Below are 25,664 nucleotides of genomic sequence, written 5' to 3'. Positions count from 1 at the left end.
CTATTTTCGTTGATGAAAACACTGAGAGTCAGAGTTCAGTAATTCACTCAGGCCTCCAGACTGTGGAGGAACAGAGACTTTAACTGCTCTTTGCTATGCGATGCTGCACTCACTGAGACAGCCCAGAGACTGCGAGGAGCAAGGTGACTCTGTAGTGCAGATTGCTGAGAGATCTAACAGGAGGGAAGAGGAGATGGAGCACGTGCTCCCTCCTCAGTATGAGACATTTTCCCCGAAGGAAAAACACAGGACTTTAAGGGACTTTTTTTCTTTAGTCAGTATGTATGTTCACAAGGAGAAAGAGAGAAGAAAATAAAAATGGCTATGGATATCAGGTGGCAGAATCACCACCATAACCCCAGTGCTTAGCACAGACCTGCCTCAGACACCTAGTTGCTCAGTAAAGAACATTGATGTGTGTTACATGCCACCCAATCTGGTTTAGTGAAAGCTCTTCTGTACAGGCTAGACTAACAGGAATGTCGTGAAGTACGTGTTTTCCATGAACCCTAATTCACTTGAAATACCTTATACATAGCCAACGATAACTGCTACTATAAGCGGATCAAATTTTCTTTTAAGAATTGCTCTTGAAACACTTTCTCTGTCCAAAAAGGAAATGAGTTAAATATTTGGTAAGTAACCTTTCCCATAGGGAAGCTAGATGTGTTCTCTTGTCTTTCCTTGTGTCCATCCCCTGGAGAACCTTGTTTCAGAGCTGACACCATCCTGCAGCTTCTGGACCACATGCATTTCCCTTCTGGCATTTCACTTAGGAGAGATGTCCCTTCTGGCCTTCCGCAGAGTGCATTTTGATAAGGGTGCACACCACGAGTCAAAATCACATCTCAGATTAAGACTATATCCTTGGCATTCTAATGGAGGGTTTCATAAAAATATGATATTAGCAAAAGTACTTTTATAATCCTACCTGCCAACAATTAACATCTCTCTATCAATAGCAAGATCATATGATTTCAGAATTACCCAAGTCTTGGAAGGATTTTTTTTATCATAAAATTTTATTAGCAAAGGATCTTATCCCTACCACGGTCACAAAAAAAGTCGAGTTTAAACAAGTTCTAATTATGTAATCAAGCAGATTTATCCATCTCATCAAAACTAAACCAACAGTTAGACATTTAAAGTCACATGATCACAGTTAACAATAATGTACTGTACACTTACAATTTCTTAAGGGGATACATCTCATGCTAAATGTTTTTACTATAATAAAAACGGAAAAAAATTTTTTTAAAATGTTAAGTCACATTATCACAAATTGGTCAGTCTATAGAATATGATACAGATATGAAGGAAAAAATCAAGAAGGAAACTGGGAAAATAAATAAAAATCTAAATGAGAATAAGAATATAAAATAAAAACTAGAGGAGATGTGGAAACAGTGGCCCTTCTGACCACAGCATTAAAAATACTTTAAAATCAGCGCTTTTGGGAACCTGGATACCAAAGGTGATGATGAATAGCGAAGAGAACAAACACCAAAGACCCGGTGTTTGTTCATTGGAAACTCTGTTGACCAGACGCCTAATGGACCAACTCTCAGCACAGCGAAAAGACTGATTTAATCATACATAGCCTAGAGAGAGCTACACTTAGGCGACAAGTGATTCAAATCTAGTTCCTGTCAGATTCCCGAGGAGAGCAATAGGAAGCAGATGACCAACTATTGGGAAATACATGTCTCGTGTAGCTATGGCACATATGGAGATACAAATATTTGCTTCTATAGGTACCCGCATATGGCCAATTCACGAGTGTTCGATATGAGTGTGTGTGTATGTGTGTGTCTTTATAGCTCTCTTACTCATATTGAAACACAGTGTGGATATAGGTAGCATTACCCCCTATGTGAGATGGAGATATGTAAAGGTACCCCTGTCGCATTTTCTACAGAGGCTGCAAACCATGTGCCTATGTTTTGTAGAGGGTTGTTTTGTGGGTGAGCTTCTCCTAATACGAAGTCTCACTTAGAAAAACAAGAAGAGCCAATATGTTCCTGCCTTCTCTCTGTTGTCGTCATTTCCTGGGCATCTGTGGCTATGCTACATTATTTGAGGATGGCCATTGGAGCATCCCCAAAATACTTCTGCCCTCTCTTTTTGCTCATCGTATGAAGCTACAAGGAAACAGTTTCTCATTAATTTTCTCTGCATACCTGGCTCAGCAAAACTTTAACAGTAAACGGTATCTCCCAGAGTGGCAGTGTTGTAATATGAAAACATTATAAGTGATAAAGCCTTACTCATAGGAAGGCACCATTGTCATTAGCATTACATTAATGTAGTCCAATAGTATTAGGACTGGAATAAACCAATCATGTCATTATGGAAGGGGGTGGAAATTACTATCTTTTAAACACCTAATTATAGCAGTGTCAGGAACTTTACTGGAAATTTGATATAGGCTGTCTTATTTATTTAATAGTATTCACAGGGAATAGTGCTGAACTCTTACAGGAGCCAAATAAAGAGCCTGTATTTGATACAAAGGTAGCCCGGTGGAGTAGATATCATGCATTTAGAATTGAGAATGAATCATATGTCCAATTTATACCATTTCCCTCTAAAATCATGTTGGCTTGGTCAGGCACTTTGCTGGTCAGTGAGTTGTTTACACTGGAGCCGTCAGAACCCGGCCAAGGCCCTAAGTTCTGTGTTGCATGTGAAATCTGGATGTTGTTTCTGTTACATAGAGTGTCATTGTTACGAGCTGACTGCAATGTGAACTTCATTTTCTTTATAATCCGTCAGTTCATTACAATGTACTAACTGCATATATTTTTCAATGACTTGTACTATTTTTAACTTGCCTTTAGAGTCCACCTGTTCTGGCATCCAGTAGTCCTTGGACTTGGCAGGGATGTTTACCGACTGAGTTGACATTTTCTCTGCCCGATGATTATTGATCCTCCTCCCCTCCCCCAACAAAATACAGTATAATGGGTGTTGTGGTAAATTCCCTCCTTGTCCTCATAGGGAAAAAATAAGTATGATGCCAAGCAGTGTGTACCGTATCATGAGGACACCCATGAAGATCCTGGCAGGAGGCAACTAGCAGCCTTTAAGTATCTGCGAGGGTACCAACACCAGCAAGTTACAAAATACCTGGCCTTATCAAAGCTGCTGCCTGTCAGTAGTATTAAAAGTAAATAATAGAGATTTGTTGAAGGTGGCTATGCCACTGATATGCTTTACAATGAGAGACTGTACAGAAATTCAGTATTGAGTTCTGTTATCTCACTCCCTGATATAGGGTCGACTTAGTAACATTGTGTAGAGCATGCTGGCACTGTTTCCAAAATGTTCAGTGAGCCAGCAGCGAGTCCAAAGTCATTAGGTGGATCTGTGCAGAAACAGAAGCCTCCGCCGAGTCCCACACACTGCCACCAGGGGTCAGGGACCAGACGCTGTCTCTGAGAGGAAGTGTTGTGTTACCGGGAAGCTCAGGGACCAGAATCTGTGTCTCGTCTTCCTGAGAGCGGCATATTGCTGTCTCAGGAGTCTGAAGAGAGGACCTCAGAAATGTCCTGCCCACGTAAAGGTATGTGTAAGTGCTCTCAGCTTTAAACAAGTCTCTTCGGAAAGTCACCTAAGGCTGACTTTATCTTTTCAAAATCCAGATGAACCATATGGATCTGTTTGTTGGTTGTGGTCTCCAGAGGGGGAATGTTTGGTGGGGGCAGTGGGGAAGGAGTAAACTGTTGGAATACTAATTTAAATATAGAATAAAAAAAACTTGCTGTGTATGTACATTATTTGTCTATGATTTGCTGTGGGTACTGCTGCTGAGATTCTATAAGAGGGAACTCCCCGAAATAGATTCAAATGTAGAAATGTTGAGTCTGCCTTCATGTCCAGCGGACATTTATAGCAGTCGTTCAGAGACCTTTGCATTCATTTGCAGAAAATCTTTTGTCAGTAGGTTTGCATATCACCTGACCTTGCCCTTAACTGAAAAGTCATGCATAACTAGGGTAATGACAGTGATTGACCGATATGCTCAGGCTTTTATCATCGCTGTGCTCTGAGTTTCAAAGACTGATAATACATTTCAGTAGGTTCTCCCACCCGCTTACAAGTTTACTCAAATGTCCTTGTTTTCCTTTAGCATTTTATTTCTCTAAGTTCTCTAGGCTCCAGAGAAATGAGGAGAGAAAGAGAGAGGAGTTTTTTGTAATTTTTTTTCCCAGTTTTAGTCAAGTCAAAATAACATTACCGATGGATCGACCTGTACTTTTTAAATGGGAGGAATAAAGATATAAAAAGATCTGAGGCATGTAAGTAACCTCTTTGATTTTTAATGGCAGAAGCAGATGGAATTCATTATTGACTTTTAAAAATGAAATTGTTCTACATTATTATTTATTTATAGTTTTTCCTTTCACAAGAAGTAATTGCCATTTCTAGGTTAGTTTTTCCTCAGTCACCAGCAACTATAAGACAACATTGGAATGTGTAATATACTTTACCACTTAGGCATGAAGCTTAATGATGTTGCAGGATATTATTTCTCAAATCAATAATAAATTCATGAGCATAATACACAGCTAAAAGGTTGAGTATCTTTTTTATTTGGGTAATTTTGAAGGCAATTATTTCACATTATAAAGCAATTTATTTATGGAGTTCTCATTGCAGAAACAGAAATGGTTTAAATTAGAAATAAACAGTCTAGTTTTATTTTTCCAGTCCAGCACACAGATTTCGTGATGATAATCATAATACGTACAAAATGCCCAAGTAAAATATTTAGCCCAAATGACTTTTTAACTTTAACCACAATATCTAAAACTTTTAAATCCTCATGGAGGTTGATAACCAGTCATAACAAAATTTTATTTCCAAGCAATGCCCAATATTTAATCATTACTTTTAGTTCAAGTTTGAGAGGTATTAAAATTGTCTAGTTTTCCGTTTTCACTCTAGAGTAGAAAAATCTTCAGTATTATATAGGAAGTTATAGATCTTACAAAAATCTATGCTGTCCTTTTCAAAGCTGATGTTTTAAAGCATGATTTCACATACAGGACAGCAATTATACTTTACAAGATCAGATCTGACACGGATAAGATTCAGACCATGCTGAAATTTCAGTGAAGCTCTTGGTCAAAGTAGACCCCTCCTCCCATTTCAGACGGTCCTCCCACCCACCCTTCCCTTCCCCAGCTGATTCCTGCCTCCTGCCTCCTCCCCCTCCCCCCTATTCCTTACACCGTCCGGGCACTTGCACACTCAGATGTCTCTCTGCACAAGTGAATCCATTTTTTGCCATAGTGGTCATCAATCATTGTGAAACTGAAGGATAGCGATTAATATTTCATATGTAGCACTTAAGCCTCTTCACCAAGATGCTGCATCTTGCTTCTCCGTACACGTGCATAGCCACTTAATAAATGCTTATTGATTGTCTAGTAAAGTTGGATTATGACTGATTTTTGAGAATTTTCATACCCTCTGCAGTTACCAGTACTGTATTTCCTTGGTTCTAAGGAGCACCATTATTTTACCTTTTAACTTTTTAAAATCTGAAAGTAACTTAGGATCAGTGGCACGTCATAGTTTAATTGACAAGGTTTACTTTTTCTTTTTTCTTTTTTGGTGGCATATCTTATAATCAGTGCTACCTTAGGTTTGATTACATACTGCAGTTAAAAAAATATATAAATCTATTTCTTGTATAATATGCTAAAGGCTGTACATTTCACATTTAAACTTTGTGAGGGTATTTTTTTTATTTGCTTGCTGTGGCTTTTTTATAGCTAACATTGCTCTTTCCTCACCACCTTCCTCCGCCCTGATGGCTTTGCCACTGGGCTTCTCCCTGTCCCTGGACCATCCGCCTTGACTGAACATCTCTGGAAAATATTCAGAGAATTTTATTAGTAATTTAATTACCGATACATAGCTGTAGTGAAATGGAAACAATACAGGTTTTTTAAACTCAAATCTGGGTTCAAGTTATGGCTCTGATCCTGTATGTACTGACTGATCCAATCATTATTTTCAGAGTTTCAAATTATCCATTGAGAAATAGAAATAACATGAGTAATTTCTTCATCACTGGGTTGTTAGGGCAATTTGTAAAAACTATTGAACCAGTAAAAATATTGAGTATTAAATGTGTATGAGAGTACTTTATAAACAATGAAGTACTGCTCAATTATAAATTTTAGCATCAACATTAAACAACACATAATTAGACTGGCTTGCGTGTGAGAGGAAACTTAAGGGAAAAAAAGAGCAATTATAGACTCTGTTCCAAACAAAAGGAATAAGCTCTGCATTTTACTTCTCATTAGAAGTGAAGTTATGACCCATTGCTCTATCCAAAATCCAAGGAGAACTGTGACACCTATCTTCAGAAAACATCCTTGCTATAAGGGTCCGAGCTATTTTGAATCCCAGTGCTGAACCCGTGCCAGTCTGAGTATTATATCCTTTGTTCAGTTAGCAGAACCATAGCCTGCAGCAGCTCTGTGGTCGTAAAAATAAGACATTACTGAGATTCCCCAATTCCTTTCCTGCTTTTGTTCCTTCCAGGTAAGAGACAAATCAATCTGTAAATAACAGTGAGGCTTTGGCTTTAGAAAAACTGATGTTTAGCAGTGGACTTTGGAATCATTGTACGACGGTTTTGTCTAAATCATCACTGTCAAGGACACACATGTTGGGAGAGTTGGGGAGAGTGGGGGAGTTGCCAGCATTAGTGTTCTTTCTGTGTTTGTGTGTTTTAGTTGCTTGGTTTGGTTGAAGCAACCAAACCTTACTGCCTGTTTGTTGGACCCCAATATTATTTACTTACCAGGCCCTGTTTTACATAAAGACTTAACTGACATAGAATTTGCACATGAACTTGTATCTGCATTAAGCCTCCCCTGGCACAGAAACACACACACAAACTGACATCACACACACATCTTACTTCCTGCCAGTTCTTCCTTATCCACTCCCCTCCTACTACACTGCCCTTGTTGCTGTTCCTTGAACCCACCAGATACCTTCTTTCTCAAGGCTTTTGTAATTACTCCCTCTGCCTTGGTGGCACCACCCACAGAGATTGGCATGGCTGGCCAGCTGTTGGCTTTCTTCACTCATCACTGGGAAGTTGATTTCTCAGTGTGACCTTCCCTGAACACCTCCATATAACTTCGTATCTCGCCTACCCCTCAGTAGTTCACATCCCTCTTTTCTGCCCTTTTATTCTCCATAGCACTTATCACTAACACATGTATATGTGTTCATAGTCATGTTGTTAACTGCAAGGCAAACTCTATAAAGAAGGAAATTCATCTTTTTTTTATCCTATCCCTTCTACAAAGAGCAGAGCCTGTTGCATAATATGGCCTAAGTAAATATTTGTTGAATATATCCTCTCCTCAACCCTATTCATGAGGTACAATTATTACCCCATTTCACAAATGAGGAAGTTATGATACAGAAAGATTAAGAAATTTGCCTAAGGTCAAACAAGCAAAATAAGAGTCAGAGCCAGGATTGAAACCCAAGACCCTGGCTCAGAGTCTATGTTCAGAATACCCCATAGTCCTTATTGAAATGGTTGAGCAAAATAATTTAAAAAATAGAAGTATGTATAGAACTGTCTACTCTCTATGATTTTCTTTAATATGTGTTCCTTCCAGTTAAGTGGAAAATTGAGAGTTGTCTGGCTTAGCACAATCAGAAAAAGACAAACCCTCTTTCTTCCACTATCTTTTTGATCTTTTTCCTAAAAAGAAAGTATGCGTTTTTAATATAGGAAAATACAAAAACAAATGGCCCAGTCCCACCCATGATGACATTCAGATAGTAATAATAAAGTGACATATGGGCAATGGTGTAAAAGAAAAAAGTTAACCCTATGGAAATGTATAGGGGTGGGCAAGAGTAGGTTAATAATAGTCATAAATATACAATAATTAAGCAATAAATAATAATACAGGAATAAACTCAGTTTTGCATACTCACAACTATAAACCTACTTTTGCCCCTTCCCACGTATTTGTTTTATATCATATCTGCTATTATCTTATTTACTACTTTTGAATCACTGTAGAAGGTTAATGATGATGATATCATTAACATATGAAGGTTGATGATGTCATCAACTACCCAAATGCTTTTAGAGCAGGGGTCCCCAGCCTCCGGGCCATGGACCAGCACTGGTCCATGCCTGTTAGGAACCAGGCCGCACAGCAGGAGGTGAGCTTGAATGTAATGTGCTTGAATCATCCCAAAACCATCCCCCATACCATCCCTGGTCCTAGAAAAATTGTCTTCCAGGAAATCAGTCTCTGGTGCCAGAAAGGTTGGGGACTGCTGTTTTTAGAGCATCTGTTTTCTGCTTCTCCCCTGCAGCCAAGAAACAATCACTTTGATATTTAGTTCTTCCAGTTCCAGGCAGGAGCTTACTTGCTGCCTCTTAAGAGGTGATTAAAACCTCATGCCCCTCAGTAACAACAACAAAAGTAGTCTGAAAACATTTCCAGTGCTGGTGCAATTCATAGCTGAAAGCATTAGCATTTAGGCAAGTCCTGAAGTTTCTTCCATGAGATGTAAGAGGAGGCGGAGGCTGGAGACACAGGGATCTGCCAGCCATCCCTTCTGAAGGTCCGCAGTATTGCAGTTAGGATTGCTCATGCTACTGTTACTCAGAGTGACCCCCAGCCTTTCCTATTTATCCTTTCCCTTCCAACCCATTATCCACGCTTCATGATCTTTCTAAAACATACTCAGAATGATATCGGAAAAATTGAAGCTTTCTCCACCTCAAGCCAGCTAAGACTAATAATTAATGGTAACCCACTGGAGTCAACCAACCATACCTGGCATTCCTACACATCTGCACACACAACTCATTGGTTCTGTCTTTTAAAAATCCTTAAAGATCATCCACTGCCTGCTCTGGATATTCCAAACTCCTCGTATGGCACTATCTTTCATGGATCAGACCCTACCTCCCTAGTATGTCCTGTGCTCTTTATCCTCTTCACATAGATCTGATTTTAGGAAAGCCTGTCCATTGGATTACTGCAAGAATTCAATGAGAAGATGTATATAAAGTTAGTAATAACTAGGGTTTATTGAACACTTACCATCTTACCAGATGCCAAAGACTGAGCTTCCGTATGTTCTGTGATTTAAACTTCATCCAAGCCTGTGAGGTATAGATACTTTAATAATGTCCATTCTCTAAATGAAAAAACATTTTGAGAGGTCAGGCAACTCGCCCAAGGTCATACTTGTAGACAGAAATGGGGATGTAATTTTATCTATCCAACTCCAAAACTGATGCTTTTATAGATTTTAGTGCTACCTGGCACATTGCCTGCTGTTCTATTTGGTTTGATTAAATATTCATTTTTAAAATCCATTACTACAAAACTTACAATATGTAAGAAAATGACTTTTTTTTTTGCTTCCATTGCCCACCAAGGTTCACTGATAAACTACCACTTCGAGTCTTTCTAGGTGCCCATCTCCTCCATGCTGTCCTCTTCCATCTGCACGCTCACCACACTGCAGTGTAAAAATGCATTCAGGTAGCTCATGCCTCTGACCTGCGGCGGTTCCTTGGGTGGAGACGCCCGATCTTTGTTTTCATACCCTCAGAGCTGAGCATAATGTGCAGCACTCAGAAGCTGTTGAACAAATGCAGGAGTGAGGCAATCTCTGAGGAGAATTTTGAAATCTGTGGGGCTTCCCCTTGCTCAAAAATGAGGAATCCCTCCTTCCATTTAATGTGTAACTGACTAACTCTCCAAATAACACTCAACCAGATCATTAGGAAAGTGCAGACTCAGAGAGGGAAGAGCGGGTGAGAAGAAGACAGAATCATCCTCTTTCTCTTCCTTCCCTTTTTCCCTCTGTACCATTGAGATATTTTTTCTACCAAATGAAAAAGAGACAAGATTGAAGGAGCAAGGTAACATTTAGAAATAGTGAAGTTAAGTTTAAACTCTCACGAAAAGTACTAGTAATGCCTCGTGCTAAGTTGTCTAAGACTCAAGTCTTAGGCTCCCCCCGCCCCACCCCACAGCTGATCCTTTTTAAAATCTCCAAACACAGTTATACCAACAGCTAAAGCATTGATGAGTTAGGAAACACTCATCAATTCTAACATCTGAACGTTTGAGGGAAGTCAGCTGACAGGCACATGATCACTGAATAAGTCAGTGCCTAGTCCCAGGAATAGAGCTGAAGTCTGCAGACTGCTAGGCCAGGCTTCCGTCCCTCTAACTACTGCCACGTCCCCTGAAGGCTTTGATAAAAAGTAGAGGGTGTTACATTGGGCAAACTAAGTCATTGTCATTGCCAGTGCTCATTTTCTATTTTTCTTTGTTTGATAAAATAATAATTTTAAAACTCGTAGGTGCATGTGTTCTATTGGTTGGTATATATAATAGTATTATGTCAAGAATACCAACACAGAAGTGCCTTTAGAATTTACATTATATCCTAAAATATAGAGAGCTCATGCCCTGGCTGGGTGGCTCGGTTGGTTGGAGTATTATTGTCCCATATACGAAAAGGTTGTGGCTTCAGTCCTCAGTCAGAGCACAAACCTAGGTTGCAGTTTCAATCCCCAGTCAGGGCAGGTACAGGAGGCAACCAACCGATGTCTCTACCTCCCCCCCCTTCTCTGTTTCTTCTCTCTTCCTAAAAATCAATAAACGTATCCTCCAGTGATGAGTAAATAAATAAATAAAGCTCACATATATCAGCACAAACGCATTATTATTTTGTATGGAGAAGAGGGAAAACATTATTTTTAATAACAGCTTTCTTTTCTTTTTTAACTTGCGTGGCAGGATCCTCCATCTCCAGGTAACATTTGACAACTGTAAGGTCTAGAGCAGCTTTGGGACCCTGGGTGGAAATAGTAATACTGGGACACAAAATAACAGTCAATGTGATCTAAATGCAGCTTGCTATCTCTGCAGATTACCACTCGTGTCTCAAGAGAGTGAAACACCTGCCTCTGCCCATAACTTTATAGACGAGCCTTAAAAATCTCACCCCCTTGACCTCCTTTGTCCTCTCTTTGTGTAGGGAAATGGTGGCTCAGATTTCTCTGCAGAGGTGAAAGTCAGCTGTTACCTGGGTTCAGGTCCTTGCACAGCTACCTGCCAGGTATGCAACAGCAGACAAGTCAGTGAGCCTCCTTTACATTTTGTTTCTTCATCCGCAACGTGGGAATAATGTTACTCTTCTTCTCCATAAGGTTGTTGCAAAGATTAATGGCTGTGTGTAAACAAGGGCTTAAATCATAACCTTGGAACTGAAAAGGACCTTCCCAAGGTGAATCCACCTCACCATTTTTCAGCTACAAAAATGAGGGGCAGGAATGGTAAATGTTGTGCCCTAGCCTGTTAAGCCTCTGATTCATCTGGGGCTAGAAACCAAGTCTTTAGCTTAGGTGTACTTCATTTTATTTTCCTTTTTAAATATTTTTTCACATGATAGGCACAGCAGAATTGATGTGCACATAGAGGGAACATAAAGTCTATGATAGAACAATCTGAAGAAGGAAGTAGATCTTTTACACCAAGTGACATGACAGCAGATAACAAGAGAGGAAGGTACAAGGAAGAATAATCATTGGAGGGTTTAGTACCGTGCCAAAATACATTAAAATGTGAAAAGCTTTTAATTACTTGATTTGTATTACCTGATGGGTAGCTAATATATCTACTGAGGATATTTTCTAAATGTATAGAGAATAACGAAAAGCACTTCTCTTGCCTTCCCCCTTCCTAGCACTCTCTGAATTCTAGAATTCAGCAGTCTTCACCATGCACACCCAGTCTCTGCTCTGTCCTGCCTTGCCACCTAGGCTGGGAGGGGGTGCAGGGGGTGAGAGGGAGTTTAAGGGGCTGGCTTAGAGAGAGGAGTTGCTTAGGTTAGATAAAGAATAACAGCGAAACCCCTCACTCACAAATCCTAGAGGTGCAACTGAATTTACAGATCTTTCTTAATGACTGCAGGTATCCTCTTAAAATAATTACATCCCCATTAATTACTTCAGTAATGGTAATTCTACATTTCTCCTCTCATCGAATCAGCTTTGATTGGTGATAGGAATTGATAGTAGATGCCAAAGGGTATTGAGTGCCTGGAGGAAAAAGAACCTCATTAAAAAAAAAAAAAACAGATTAGTGAGAAATGCCAAAAATAGCCTTTGGCTACTTTTATATTTTGCTTAGGGCTATAGCGGTAACCAATTAAAATCCAAGATGTGGGAGCATTTGATCTCTTGCTCCCTGACGTATCTTCAGTTTGGTACAAATAAGCTCTTATAAAAATTATTTTAAAAATACAAAATGCAATAGTAGCCTTTTTCTCATCCTCATGTTGAGTGCACTATCTCATGACTGCAGGAATAAGAACGAGTTAAATTTATGGTCTAGGAACTGGCAGACAACATTATCTAAAACAGTCCATGGAAGATGACAGAGCTGGAACCTGAGAACCTAAATTCAAGTTCCTGCACTGATAGTGAGGAATTGCACTGGTCTGTGAGTAAAGGCCCCAGTCATGTAAACATGTAAAGCTTTATTTTTCTCTTGTGGAAAGAAATCCAGAAGTAGGAAGTCACTGATACAGGCTCAGGATGTCAAGGCTGGGGTCTCTTTACAATTTTCTTAGACTTTGCCTCATGGTTCTAAGAGGTCTGCTGTAGTTCTTGCCATCACATCCAGCTTCTAGATAGGAGGAAGGTGGAGGCAGGAAAGAATGGCAACTGTATCATTGAGGCAAAAACTTTCTGAAAAACATTTAAGAGACTTCAGCTCATGTCTCAGTGTCTAGAACTATGTCACAGAAGTACCTAGAAAAAGAAAGTGAAAAATTAGCACTTTTTTCCCCTGAATATATTGTCATTCCAAATAAAATCAGGAAGGAAGATGGGGAGAATGGGTATTAGGTAATTAGCAGTCTCTTCCTACAACCATTAAGTAACTATATAACCTTAGAAAAGTTATTTATTTGCTGATCCTGTTACAAAATAGTTATGACCATTTGCTCTATCTTAATTCCCTGGTCTCCACCAGGGAATTAAGCATTGATTAGGGGAAATTAAATGAGGGCTTTAGGAAATCGAAAAGGTAAAAGTAGTATATAAATAATAAACTCACTTTATTAAGAAGGTAATAGGATGGAAGGGGTTGTATGTATTCGAAGGAGACTTTAATGCATGCCTTTCCCCTCCTCTGGTCAGCAGTGAGAATGAAATAGGCACAAAGCATCTAAAAGTTCATGTTGAGCATTTAAAAAATATCCCAATGGGTAATAAGAGCTTAGCCTTAAAATATACCAACTACAGATTATTCCATGGTGTATGAACTGTCTGAACTCGGGCCACCTGAGCAGTCTTAGTACAACCCAGGTGTGGTTTCAGAGCATCTCGAAAGTGGAGTCAGACATCTCTGTTACAGGACAAGACACTGAAGATACTTCTGTCTGGCAATCACTAGTGTGGGTTAGGAAAATAATTTTTTCAAACTAAGGAGTGGAGGTGCATAGTTGAGTTTTTAAAGTAACAGAAACAGTGTTCCCCTGATTGTTTTATGTATTAAGATTACAAGAACTTCAGACTTTTCTATTCATATATATATATATATCAGATATATATATATATCCTTTTCAGGCAGGCAGTGTTCTACATGGAGACACATTTTCCAATGTGTTAAAATGTTTTCTTTGAAGACTATTTCTATGTAATCAGAAATGCATCTAACAGAACTAATAATACTAACAGAACACATCTCTGAAACAAATATATGTATAGTCTCATAGGGAAGACATCTGAGAAAATAAAGCTCAAAAGGAGAAAGAGCAAAGAGCAAAGTATAGAACAGTGATGGGCAATGGCGTCAGGAAAGAGCAAAGAGCAAAGTGTAGAACAGTGACGGGCTCATTGCCTAAGGCACTTTTGGTGCTCATCATCTGGGCCAGCACTTGCTTGTTATGAAAAAGGACTCTAAGTTACTCTGTGCTGACTGAATTTACTTAAAGTGGAAAATTAATTTACAATTCAGGGCTTAAGTTGCAATTGAAGACTTCATGTCCATGTAAATCATGTGCCATGTCCCTACGGTCCTAAAATAGATTCAGAATGCATAGTGCTATTTTGGATTATCCCAGGCTTCTTTCCCTAGACTCTTAGATTTTTCAAAGTATCAAGTTTAATCGGGGTTTCTCTCCCAATGTTAGTAGCCTGTTTCAAAAAGATAACGAAATATTAGAGTGCCTCAACTTCAGTAAATCTACTGAAGATTTACTCTCTGACTAAACGACAGTCTTCATGTGAAAACATGTCTTTATTAATAATAACACATCAAAAGGGCATGTAATTTATATAGTATTTACATGAATGAATGACACACTCCCTAAGATGAACAAAAGCTAAAAAGTTAGCTTAAAGACTTAGAAGAAAAGTTCCCAAAACTAAACTATTTTAATTCAGAGGAAAAAGATTACAAAATCAATAACAATAATAGCTTGCATTTATTGAATATTTGCCCTGCGTCATTCTTCACAGTTACTCTATAAGATAGATATTATTATTATACCCATTTCACAGCTGAAAAAACTGAATCCTGGGGGAAATGAACTTGTCCAAGGTTATATAAGTAATAATCGATGGAGGTAGAAGTTAAATCATAGAAATCTGACTCTAGAGCCAGCCCTTTAATATGACCGTCACCATAACACAAATGATAGTCATACACTGGATAGTTATTTGAATCACAGAATACTTCTTAAAATATCCCTACCCAAAAAGTAAGGTTAGATTTATTCATTTTGAGCTAACATTATTTAGAGAAAGTAAGGGTAATGGAAGAATCAGTTCAATAATATCCCACAAAAACAAACATGGACATCCAGACCTTGGGGTGTAGCTCAGGATCACTGTCTGTTTCTGCAATAAGCCAGTGGCATGGAGAAAAGAAATAAACAAAAACCAGGAGGGCCTTTGCAAGGATGTTACGGCTCCAAGTGTGGTCCACGTTGAGTCCAGCAACATTAGCACCACCTGGGAGGTTATTAGACATGCAATTACTGAATATTAAGATCTCTACATGATTCCTTTGCACATCAGAATTGGAGAAACCCTGGTGTAGATGCCTAGAGACTTAACCAGTTGTAATGTGTAGACCTTGTTTAGGTCATCATTCAACAAGCAAACTGCAAAAAGACATTTTTACCTAGTGGGAGAGTGGGCAAGGACTAGGTCTTGGTTTCTGCAAAGGAATGAGTGCTATTTCATTAGGTGTGATAATAGCACCCAACAGTTAATATGAATGTTCAGATCTTTTAAAATTTAGATGTGTACTCTGAAGCATATAGGAGTGAAATAATATGTGTTAGATTTGCTTTAAAATGTTTTGGCAAAAAAATAGCAATAAGTGATACAAAATCTTGAAAATTTTTTAATCTATAGATGGGCCATGCTATTCTTCTATCTACTTTTGAGTATGATCAAACTTATAATAATTGTTTAAATGCCAAAAATGGTCTTGTGCTCTAGATAGTTTAGAAATAACTAAAAGGAAAAATTATCTAATAGTAAAAAAGGCTTAATCATTGAATAAGATGCCAGAGAATCTTTCTGCAGAGGGTTTTAAAAATAAGACATATTCATGGGTCTCGGGGCAATTTTAGACATAGTCCTGGTAAATGCCAGAAGATTTAAAAAACCTGTCAAGCTCCCTTTCTCAAACATTATTCTATGGTGGATGGTACACTTTGTGAATATTATGGGCCATTGATCTTAGATTTAATGCCTTAGTTGTGGGTTTTTTTAAAGCAGTTGAGGGGGGCTGTGTTGAAGCCCCATTTTCTTCTCCTCGGGGCGTTCCTCACTGGCAGTTCACTGTATGGTTGACTGATGGAATGCTGAGCTACCTCCTCATCCAGCTTAAGTATTTAAAAGAGCGTCCTGTACTGATTTTACTCTGTTGAGAGTCTGTGCTGGTAAGAGCAGACTAAGGTCTTTTGATGTGACAGGGTCAACAGCAAACCCTTTAAGCTGGTGCGTACTTGTCATATACACAGGCACTTCTTTCAACATCGCATAAACCCTTAAATGCACCCACCCATTCCAAACCATATCATTTTTTTTTTTGCTTTTGGAAAAGGGAGCAAAAGAGATTCCCTAAGCCATTAAAAAGAAAAACCAAGCTCTTTTGTTGCTTATTAAATGGCAGTGTTTGTGGTCATGTGTTTTTTATTTTCTGGCTCCTTCCTATAGAAACCTGAGAATGGGTCTCAGAAACTAATAAACTCGGCCAGCATTCCCAGACGCAGACATTATTCTGTTCACAAATGAACCACCAATGCCTGACTGGTTTGGTAGGTGCCTCATATTTACAGAGTGAGTCAGTGGATGAACAACACTTTGCTTCCAGAAGCCTTCCTGCTTTAACCACAAGTTTTTCTCACATACTATATTTGGGTCTGTTGGTGTGGATTTTATGGAATAAACCAGAGCACCTAAGATTTTCCTTTAGACAGATATGTATTAGGAGAAATAGATGAGTAATAGGATGGTGGAGGGAATTTTTATCGTGACTCTGAATCAGAGTTGCTGACACTCAGGTGCTGTTCCTTGTGCTTCTTTAATTTAGGTTATGCCCCCAAGAGGTTCTCTAGTTATAGGATGCTACAGCGTTAGATGTGTGTGATTTTCAATTTCGTAGACACCTAAGTTGTTTTCTCTCCCTCCTCCTTAGTCTTCCTACAGATGCCCAGTCACCTAGTCTCTGTTTCCTCCACCACGAAGCCTCTGCATAAAATTCTCTGTACTTCTTATCAGCCCTCAGCACAAACAAACCCTCATAGTTAGTTAAATCGTGATCTTTCGGCATTCCACAAACTTTTTCTCCTCACCCCTCTACCCCTCAGCTGTTCTGCTACAGCACAATATTATAATCGTTGGCTACAGAATTGTAGTTAGAATAATTTGTTGTTTTCCCTAACCTTGTTGCTACTGTTAAAATTATTATAAAATATAACCACATTGTAAAAGATCAAAAATTCATCTAAAACTGTAGATGGGTTTGTTAAGAAGCATGATGCAAAGTTTCATGGTTTAAAGAATTAATAAATATAGCAAAAATTGTGTTTTCTCTATTTTAAAAGAATTTGATTAAATCAAGAGTGAGTTTTAATGTGTGTACGTGCAAGTGCATGTAACCCAAATGGGTTCTATCAGAGAAATAAGACAGGAGGAGGATACTTTTTAAGGATAACTTTGCCCCAGAAAAAGGTAAAATCAAGACATATAAAAAGGAACACATTAAATATTTTATTTAACTCATTAATAAGGGATCCAGTAAGATGTTACCACCAGTTCAATGGAGAATCCAAATAGCCATATTTTAAGTCAGGACTATTATATACATGTGCAAAGATTATACTTTCAGGGATCATTTCTATAGTTCTTTACTAGAGAAGTTTCTCTGCATGTGCAGAGCACCTGAAACCGTGAGGAGGAGGCACAGTGTTCTCTCCTGAGCACGAAGCTGGTTTTTGGTGTTGTTTTTGCAACTGCCAATAGCCACTGATGACCGTTCTTCTTTCCATTTGGAAGAGTAAGAGGGAGAGAATGCAGTCTGAGTGGAGAAAATAAATACATACATACATACATACATACATACATAAATCTGCAAATGGAGGCACATTCTTCCATATTGGGGAAGAAAGTCAATTAAAAATCTATTGGACAGAGTTTTTACTTACTAAAGACAATAATGCTCTTTTTATTTTGCATTGATACCAGCTTGTACAATTTATAGAGTTATCAATTAGTTTCCATAGAATCAAAATCAGATCATCTCACACTAATGGTATTTACAACATATATATTTGCTGGCCAAAGAAGCATTATTCTGTTGTGTTAGCAATACACTATTCTGCACATAGCTATCATAATTATATTTGCCATATGGGCTTTCATCACACCTTTCTTTCAGGCCAAGATTTCTTTGAACTAACTGCAGCTAAACCAAATTGGTACAAGGAACACTTTAAAGAGTGTGTTCACTTTAGAGAGAACACATAAAGGAGAGCTCAGATGTAATGGAAATAATGTAGGAAATACCCTTAATCCAATGCCAGGCCTAGTAAACAATCGATATATGTCCGATACTACTATCTGGCAACCCCTTACAAGATGGCACCATAATATTTACTGGTCTCTAGACTTAAGTTTCACTAATGAGGAAGATTGTACTGTAGGAAGGAAAGAACAGGGGCCCTGCAGTGATTCTCAGTCAGGGCTGCACACAGAAATCACCTGGGAAGTGTGTTCCGTCTGTCTGTAGCCTACCTTCTGAGAGATTTAGATTCCATTGATCCAGAGTGTGGCCTAAACATTGGGATTTTCAAAAGATTCTAAAATGTAAAGCCAAGACTGAGAATTGCTCTTTGAGAGAAAAAAAGAGTATCAGATAATTGGTGCTCCTTAATAATGAAGAGAGGGAGTGAGCTCCATTTAATTACATCTGATTCTTGGGTTGTAGAAAAGTGGGTTGGAATCTAATTGAGAGAAAAGATGGACATGATTTCATTCATTCATTTATTCAATGAAATAGAATATCTGAGTGCCTACTATATCCCAGGCTATGTTCTAACAATGCACAAACAAATTGTTTTAATCTAATTTCAAAGACTAGAACTAAGGCCTACATGACAGGTGGTAGCGTTACAAAAAAATCAAATGAAGTCATGAACAGTCTCAATAAGAAAGCACACTGGGGAGAAACCAGTGTGACTTGACAAGATACCCTCTGAACTTAGCTCTCAGGAGAGGCGGAAATAGCAAGAGCATAGTCCAAGGACAAGTAAGAGGATGGTACAAAATTAAAGAGTGTCTTAAAGGGCAAAACACACTAACAACACCACCTAACCACAGTAGGATCATTCTGTGAAAAGGGAAGTCCTAGAATAAAAGAGAATAAGAAGACATGTGAGGTCCTACTTTTGAGGAAGATGTGCAGTGTTTAACAGATTTTTAGAAGGCAGAACAAGCATACGGCCCATTGTGCTTTATTTTTCAAAAGAATGAGCTACTAGAAAATACAAAACAAAAACTGTGAAATGGAAAGTTGTAAGCTAGCATAGGTGAAGATAGATTACCCACATCCACTTCCCATGAATTATTAAGCTCTTGCTCCAGAAAACTGAGTTATCAGTAAATTTTTATGTGTGGTCACAGAAATGTTGATAGTAATATTATAGGTTAGATAGTGTATTTGTGAAAATTATACTCCTTTTTATAACAATCAAATCTCAAAATATGTATTGTATAATGGCTTAAACACACTATTAGTTCATTTTTTGTTCAAGTCTGAAACTGGCATTCCTGAGTGGTGGGTCGCTCTCCTCTCAGGGTGGATTTAGGGACCCAGGTTCCTTCCTTGTGGCTCTGCACCTTTCATAAGTGGCTTCTCAAGTCTCCATGCTCCTCTTTTCCGGGCTGTGGAAAGGAAAAGACCACGGACGGTCTCCAGTGGGTGCTCTTGTGGGCCAGGTTTGAAAGTAGCACACATCACTGTTGTAATCCTTCCACTGGCTAGAAATTAGTCACTTAGCCACCCCAACTGAAAAGAAAACTGAGAAATGTAGGATGTCCAGGAAAGAGAATAATCAGGTTTGGTGACAGCTAACCAGTCTCTACCCAGGAAATAGGAGGTCTGCCAGAAAAGTGTCGTTAGGTGAATAATTCAAATTTCAAAAATGGAGTTGAAGGATGTAGAAACAACAAAGGCTTGAAACCACTAGGAACTGGAAAAACACTGATCTTTTGGCATCTGTACCTCATCGTCTCCTGCACATTAGGAAGGCATTCAACAAAGAATGACATTGTGGACACATGAGGGCTGGGTGACGGTGCCATTTAGCGGATTCAGACTTCGTCAGATAACTGTGTCCCATGAGTGGTAATCACTGTCAACCAGGAATGCGGTCTCATGTGCTGCATAATGCGACTCTCCTAGCCCGTGTCTCATAAAAAACTTTAAAAAAGACACATTTAAAAATGTTTTTATTATTTTATTTTTTCCATTACCATTTGTCCCCCTTAGGCCCCACCTGCCCGCAGTCACCACACTGTTTTCCATGTCCTTGACCACGATGGAACAGAGACAAATGTGTGGCTGCCTCAGTGAGAAAGATACTCAATGACAGTGCAAAGGAGAGAATCAAGAGTACTTTCAAACCAGTCTCAGAAATCTAGAATGTAGGTCAGCAGGGTTTTTCTGAAAACACCAGAGGAGGAAATATTTTAGTCTTTTGGGTCATCAGGTCTCTGAAACACTAGCCCTTTCTGCTGCTGTAGCCCCAAAACAGCCATAGACAATACATAAATGAACTGGTGTGGCTGTGTTCCAATGAAACTGGATTTACAAAAACAGGTGCCAGGCCAAATCTGATCCATGGCCCAGATTTTGCTGAACTCTCATCTAGATGTATTTAGGCTGAAATCTGAAGGCAGTAAATCTAAATTTGTTCATTTGTGGCCAAAGAACAGTGGACCTAACACATTACATACAGAGAAACAAGGTAGGCATTGTTTGCTTTTATTTTGCAGATGAGAAAGCTAAATCTCAAGAATAGTTTTGCCTGGCTTTCACATCTGGGTGACACTTCATGGGACATCATGCCACATCAACAAATGTCTGGGTGAACTGAGAGACTCACAATTATTTGCTCGGGTGGAGTACCTCATGGGGCAGCACTCCCCCTGGGAAATCCCTGGGTTCTTCTGGCTCTGTTCTTATTCAAGTGTGTGACCTTCAAGAGACTTGCTTGAATTCTCTGGACTTTGGCTAAGAAAGCAATAAAAATAACAGACTCAACTAGATAAACACCAAGGCCCTTCTCAGGTCCAGTAGGATTACTATTATTATGTCCAGGGCATCGTGGGAAAGAGAATTGACACTGTCTGTAACTCAAAAAGCAATTCTTTTCAATCTTTGCTAATATAGTTTTACAGAAAACCAATATATAAAACATAAAAATGGCATTTTCTGAGCATGCATGTGTTTTACAAGTTCAAATTTGAAATATTTTCTGATTATAAAGACATTTACTGAGAGAATTGAGCTGATATGAATGAAACTGAAGTTTTATGCTGGGAGTAATAGATAATTGATGGATTCTTTTTAGCATCAGCACCTGAGTTCTACTCATTGTGTTTGTTTGCTTGCTTTTGGTTTTATAATGTCAGGAAAATCCCTTTCCCATCTTAGTTTAAATGATAAAAAAAATAATAGTCTTGCAATCTAAGAAAACTCATCAGAATACAGAAATGGCAAGAGAAGCCTGAAAAACAAAATGCATTAACTTCACAACATAAATAACCTACTGTTTGGTGTATTAACCTGGTATACATGATAAAAATAAATATAAATTAACCATTTGAAAAACAGTCAAGGTAAGCTAAGTTTATGTTGCTAAATGAACCCCAAAATCTCAATGGCCTGTTGTAGTATTTATTCCTTGCTCATAGTACACACCCAGTTCTGGTTGAGGGTACAGAGGAGGGGGCTCTGATCCACACAGCTTCTCAGGGGTCCAGGCCATTGGAGGTGGCACTGACATTTCGCAACTGTCCCACCTGATGCAGGTAGTGTCCTTGGTTGCAGAGGCATCTGCATTGGCTGGAGTGCAATATAGTGGCTGTTTTGTACAGAGGCTGCTCTTTACATGTGAGTGTAAAGCACATTGATCAGTTCTGCTCAGTGTTTGCCAATCTAGTCTTGTGACCCTGTTTCAGAAGTTAATGTGTGATGCACATGGACCGAATGTGCAAAAGCACTTGGAAGAACTATAAGGGAGCAGATTTCAAACATGTTTCATAATTTAAAAAATGCAGGTTCCTGAACCCCACCCACCCTACAACCCTGGAATCAGTATTTCTTGGGTACAGGAGGGCAATTTGCATTTGATAAGATGTTCCACAGCTGATCTTGTTATCAACAGGAAGCAACTGCTCTGAACAAGGAGTGTTTTTAAAACAGAGGAAAAGGAACAATTAGATCTGTAGATTTAAGATTACCCTGCTACAGTGTTAGAGGTGGATTAAAGAGGGAAGAAATTAGAAGCAGGGAGATTTCATGTCACAGGTATATAGGGTTCAATAAGTAAACATAAATGCATGTGTGTATATGGGGGAGACCCAAAATGTAATTTATTTATAAAAAATTGTGTATTCTTACGTTTAAAGTTCACTCACCTTCAGAGTACTCTCCATTTGATGCAATACACCTAGCTTTCCACTGCTGAAAACAGTTTTTGAACTGATTCTGATACCTTTTAGTGCTTCTGCCGTTTTTTGTTTAACCTCTTCCACATGGCTAAAACATTTCCCTTTGAAGACTTTTTTGATTGGGTCAATAAGAAGGTGGGGGCACTGGGGTCATGTTGTTTTCATTCAAACTGGTGAACGCAGTGCAGTGCACTCGTAAATCACTCATCATGAAATGGGCAAACGTGTTAAAAGTCTTCAGAAAAATTCTCTGAAGCTGAAGGCAGCCTCTCACAACAGTGCTAGCTAGTACACTTATACAGATGGGTTCCTAGAACACTCACCTAGTAGGAGAAGCCTGTACTACAAGGGACCTGCTCTCCAGAAGATAATTACATTTTTGGGGGTGTGTGCCCCCTTGTATATCATAGTGTGTTAGCAGGACCAGCTCACTCTGAGAGCCTAACAATGTTGTTGTAAATTTCTCTGTATATTTCAGAATTGTCCCCCCCCTCTCCCCGCTCCCTTCCTTGACTCCCAGAAAACCAGTAGGATAGGCACAAAGTAGCTGCCAACCAGTCCTTGTTCCTCACTTCAGTAAATGTTTCACGTGCCGCTGCTGCAGACAGTGCTAGTTGTAGAGCCAGCTCAGCACCCATAGGCATCTCTGGATAGGGAGTGATACATGGGGTAGGTAGGTGTGCCCTGATTCTCTTCTGAGAGGTTGCTAGAAGCGGTCAAACTTAGCTTCATGCCTGTTAGGGCAGTACAGAACTGGTCACGTATACTGCAATATCTTCTGCCTTCTGGGAAGACCGTTAAGAGTAGATCTGCACTGGGAGAAAATGACCGGTGTATGATTCTATTGGAAAATAAATCTAACTGGCCAGGGCTGGATTATTTAAGGACTGACAGTCCAGGGTTTGGCTTCTCCTCCTACAGCTGCCTGGATTCTGGCTGACTGACTTGGCATTACTAGCATCTCTCCCCCATGATGTTTGGGATGGGGATGTGGAGAGTCAGAGAACCCCCATACACTTGGGGAAGAAAAACAGGTTCTCTTCCTTTCAAACATTATTCCCGGCACTTAACCAGTTTGCTGTTCATGTACCATGACTGAAACAAGTGGAATATTGATAAGAACTTGGCAGTGCTGCCCAGCACTTTTCCTCTGAGAGATGGATGGCCTTGTAGACAGGTTCTCTTTTTATTGCTGTGCTTCATACTGTCTTGTATTGACAGAGCCTCGGGTTCAGTTTTTCCCCCAACAGGAGAAAACAAACACACACCTAATTGCCAGCTATAGACTGAAGCTGGAAACTGGCATTTTGGCATGAAAGTAGTAAGTAGTAGCAGGCGGAGGTCTCTTCTAAACTATTTTGTTCTCTTTTTTTGCATTCACATTTTTTAATAATTTTAAAAACACAGAACAAAGATAGGGAAATTATTTCGAATACATTCTGATTTAAAACTTCTTCAAAATATAACTAAATGTTGGGTAGGCCAAAAAGATCATTTTTTTCCCATAAGTAGGGGAAAAATGGCTCTAGTAGCACTTAGTTGCCTTTAACTTCATGAGAAATAATTTTGTTAGATTGCATTGTGAAAGCTATCACTCAGCATGTGTTAAAAAAACCATCAATGTTGGTGAATTTTCATGTAGCCATTTTACTATTGAAGACAGAATAAAATATGCAACATTTTGACATATTATGCTTTATTATTTCAAGAAAGGTAAAAACACAGCTGAAATGCAAGAAAAGATTTACGCAGTGGACAAAGAAGGTGCTGTGATTGACTGAATGTGTCAAAAGTGTTTTACTAACTTTTATGCTAGAGATTTCTCATTGGACAATGCTCCACAATTGGGAAGATCAGTTGAAGTTGATAGCAATCAAATCAAGACATTAATTGAGAACGATCAACATTCTACCATGGAGGAAATAGCCGACATACTCAAAATATCCAAATCAATAAAGTGATTGATGAAAATGAAAAATGTACCTTTTATTTTACAGAAAAAACTAAATGGACTTTTCCACCAACCCAATTATTATATAACTTTAAAATATTTAACATTAAACCTAAAAATGATATATTAAAATAAAGCATTTAATATACATCTCCATATGTTTTACTTATCAGCTTTTGTAGAGTAAGAACATTAAATATCAAAATTCTATTTAATAACATAGATAAGAAGTTTTAGCAACATGTAAGGACCTAATATAAAATTAAGAGAGAAGCAGGACCAGGTTGGAAAGGAAGAGTCCAGAAAGATAAACAGACAGAGGGCAGACTACTTAGTGGGATGCACACAGTTCCATCCATAGAAATGCCCACTCTACCACAATCCCACATGGTACAGGCAGTAGAAAGAGAGGGAAACCTGCAGTGAAACAAATCTGTAAAGAAAGGGAACATGAATGTTTGTCTTTGTAACACTCCTCTTTGGGGGTTTGATCCAAAGACTTTTAAAGCTTTATTTAGTTTTCTCAACCTGGGCATAAATGACGGTATCTTTTGGCCACTTATCTTGTTCAATAAACTAAGTGAAACTGATCCAAAATCAGAAGTTGCCACATTCCAAGCATGGAGTACTTAGGGTTACAATTATATAATGGTAATTATAACCTTTGATAGTCCTGAAATATTCCTATGGTAAGTTGATGTGACTTATTGTGACCCAAGTTTCTATTACAATTCTTAACAATGGTATTTCTGGGTCCTTGCTTGATTACTATATATGTTATTTCTGACAAGGGTGTAGTTAACACTTTTAAGACAGTTTTCAAACTGAGAAAAAGTTACTTGGTTTTGGTAGGGTTTGGAATGATTATACCCAAGGCTGGCATCTACTGGAGGGGAATTTGTTTTTAATCAATACTAAGCTCTTTCCTAATCTATTGCAAGGCCACATTAAATCTTTATCACATACAATCTGGTGTTTTGATGATGGCTCTGTCCAAACAACAATCTCCTTGCAGTGGTAATTTTGGCACAAGTGTGTCCCCCACACGATAAGGAGTTTGAACGCTAGCGTAAGCCTTTGTGGAAAAAGAATCACTAAGGCTTTGAATAAAGATAGGGTTAATGTCAAGGTAACCAATTTGGCTCTCTCTCAATTTGGGATTTATGTTTATTGAGAGATCCAGATGTACTAAATAAATAACAGATTCATTTCTGTCTTTTCTTAACACTTACAAAATATCTTTAACTAGTTCACTTTATTGAGTCTATCAGTGATTCTGCTTATCACATCAGAAATTTGAGTGCTGACATTTCTATCTAATGAAATAGCTGCCAACGGATACCACATAAGAAAACTTTCCTTGAGATTAAGGAAAGAAAAAGATTTTCCCAAACAAAAGCTGAAGGACTTCATTAC

The 25,664-nt window shown here is 38.7% G+C and overlaps 1 protein-coding gene and 1 non-coding gene across 8 annotated transcripts in view; both read left to right on the top strand.

Moving 5' to 3' along the window:
- OXR1 (oxidation resistance 1) overlaps nt 1-25,664 on the top strand; it is a 361,535-nt gene that overhangs the window by 258,755 nt on the left and 77,116 nt on the right. The window contains exon 1 of one of the 7 annotated variants that reach the window (XM_053660819.1): nt 3,464-3,565. The exons of the other annotated variants lie outside the window; for them this stretch is intronic. Coding sequence (XP_053516794.1) covers nt 3,547-3,565 — 19 coding nt within the window. The 5' untranslated portion in view covers nt 3,464-3,546. Of the gene's footprint in view, nt 1-3,463; nt 3,566-25,664 lie in introns of those variants that run through there. 7 annotated transcript variants of the gene reach the window in all.
- LOC119042461 (small nucleolar RNA U3) lies at nt 17,435-17,648 on the top strand. Its single transcript, XR_005081230.2, has one exon. It is a non-coding gene; the product is annotated as a small nucleolar RNA U3 (small nucleolar RNA).

Source organism: Artibeus jamaicensis, unplaced genomic scaffold, assembly GCF_021234435.1.
Source record: "Artibeus jamaicensis isolate MK-2021 breed Jamaican fruit bat unplaced genomic scaffold, CSHL_Jam_final scaffold_916, whole genome shotgun sequence".
In the NCBI taxonomy this organism is placed as follows: Eukaryota; Metazoa; Chordata; class Mammalia; order Chiroptera; family Phyllostomidae; genus Artibeus; species Artibeus jamaicensis.
Note: the sequence above shows the minus strand (reverse complement) of the source record. Positions and strands in the feature narration are given on the sequence as shown.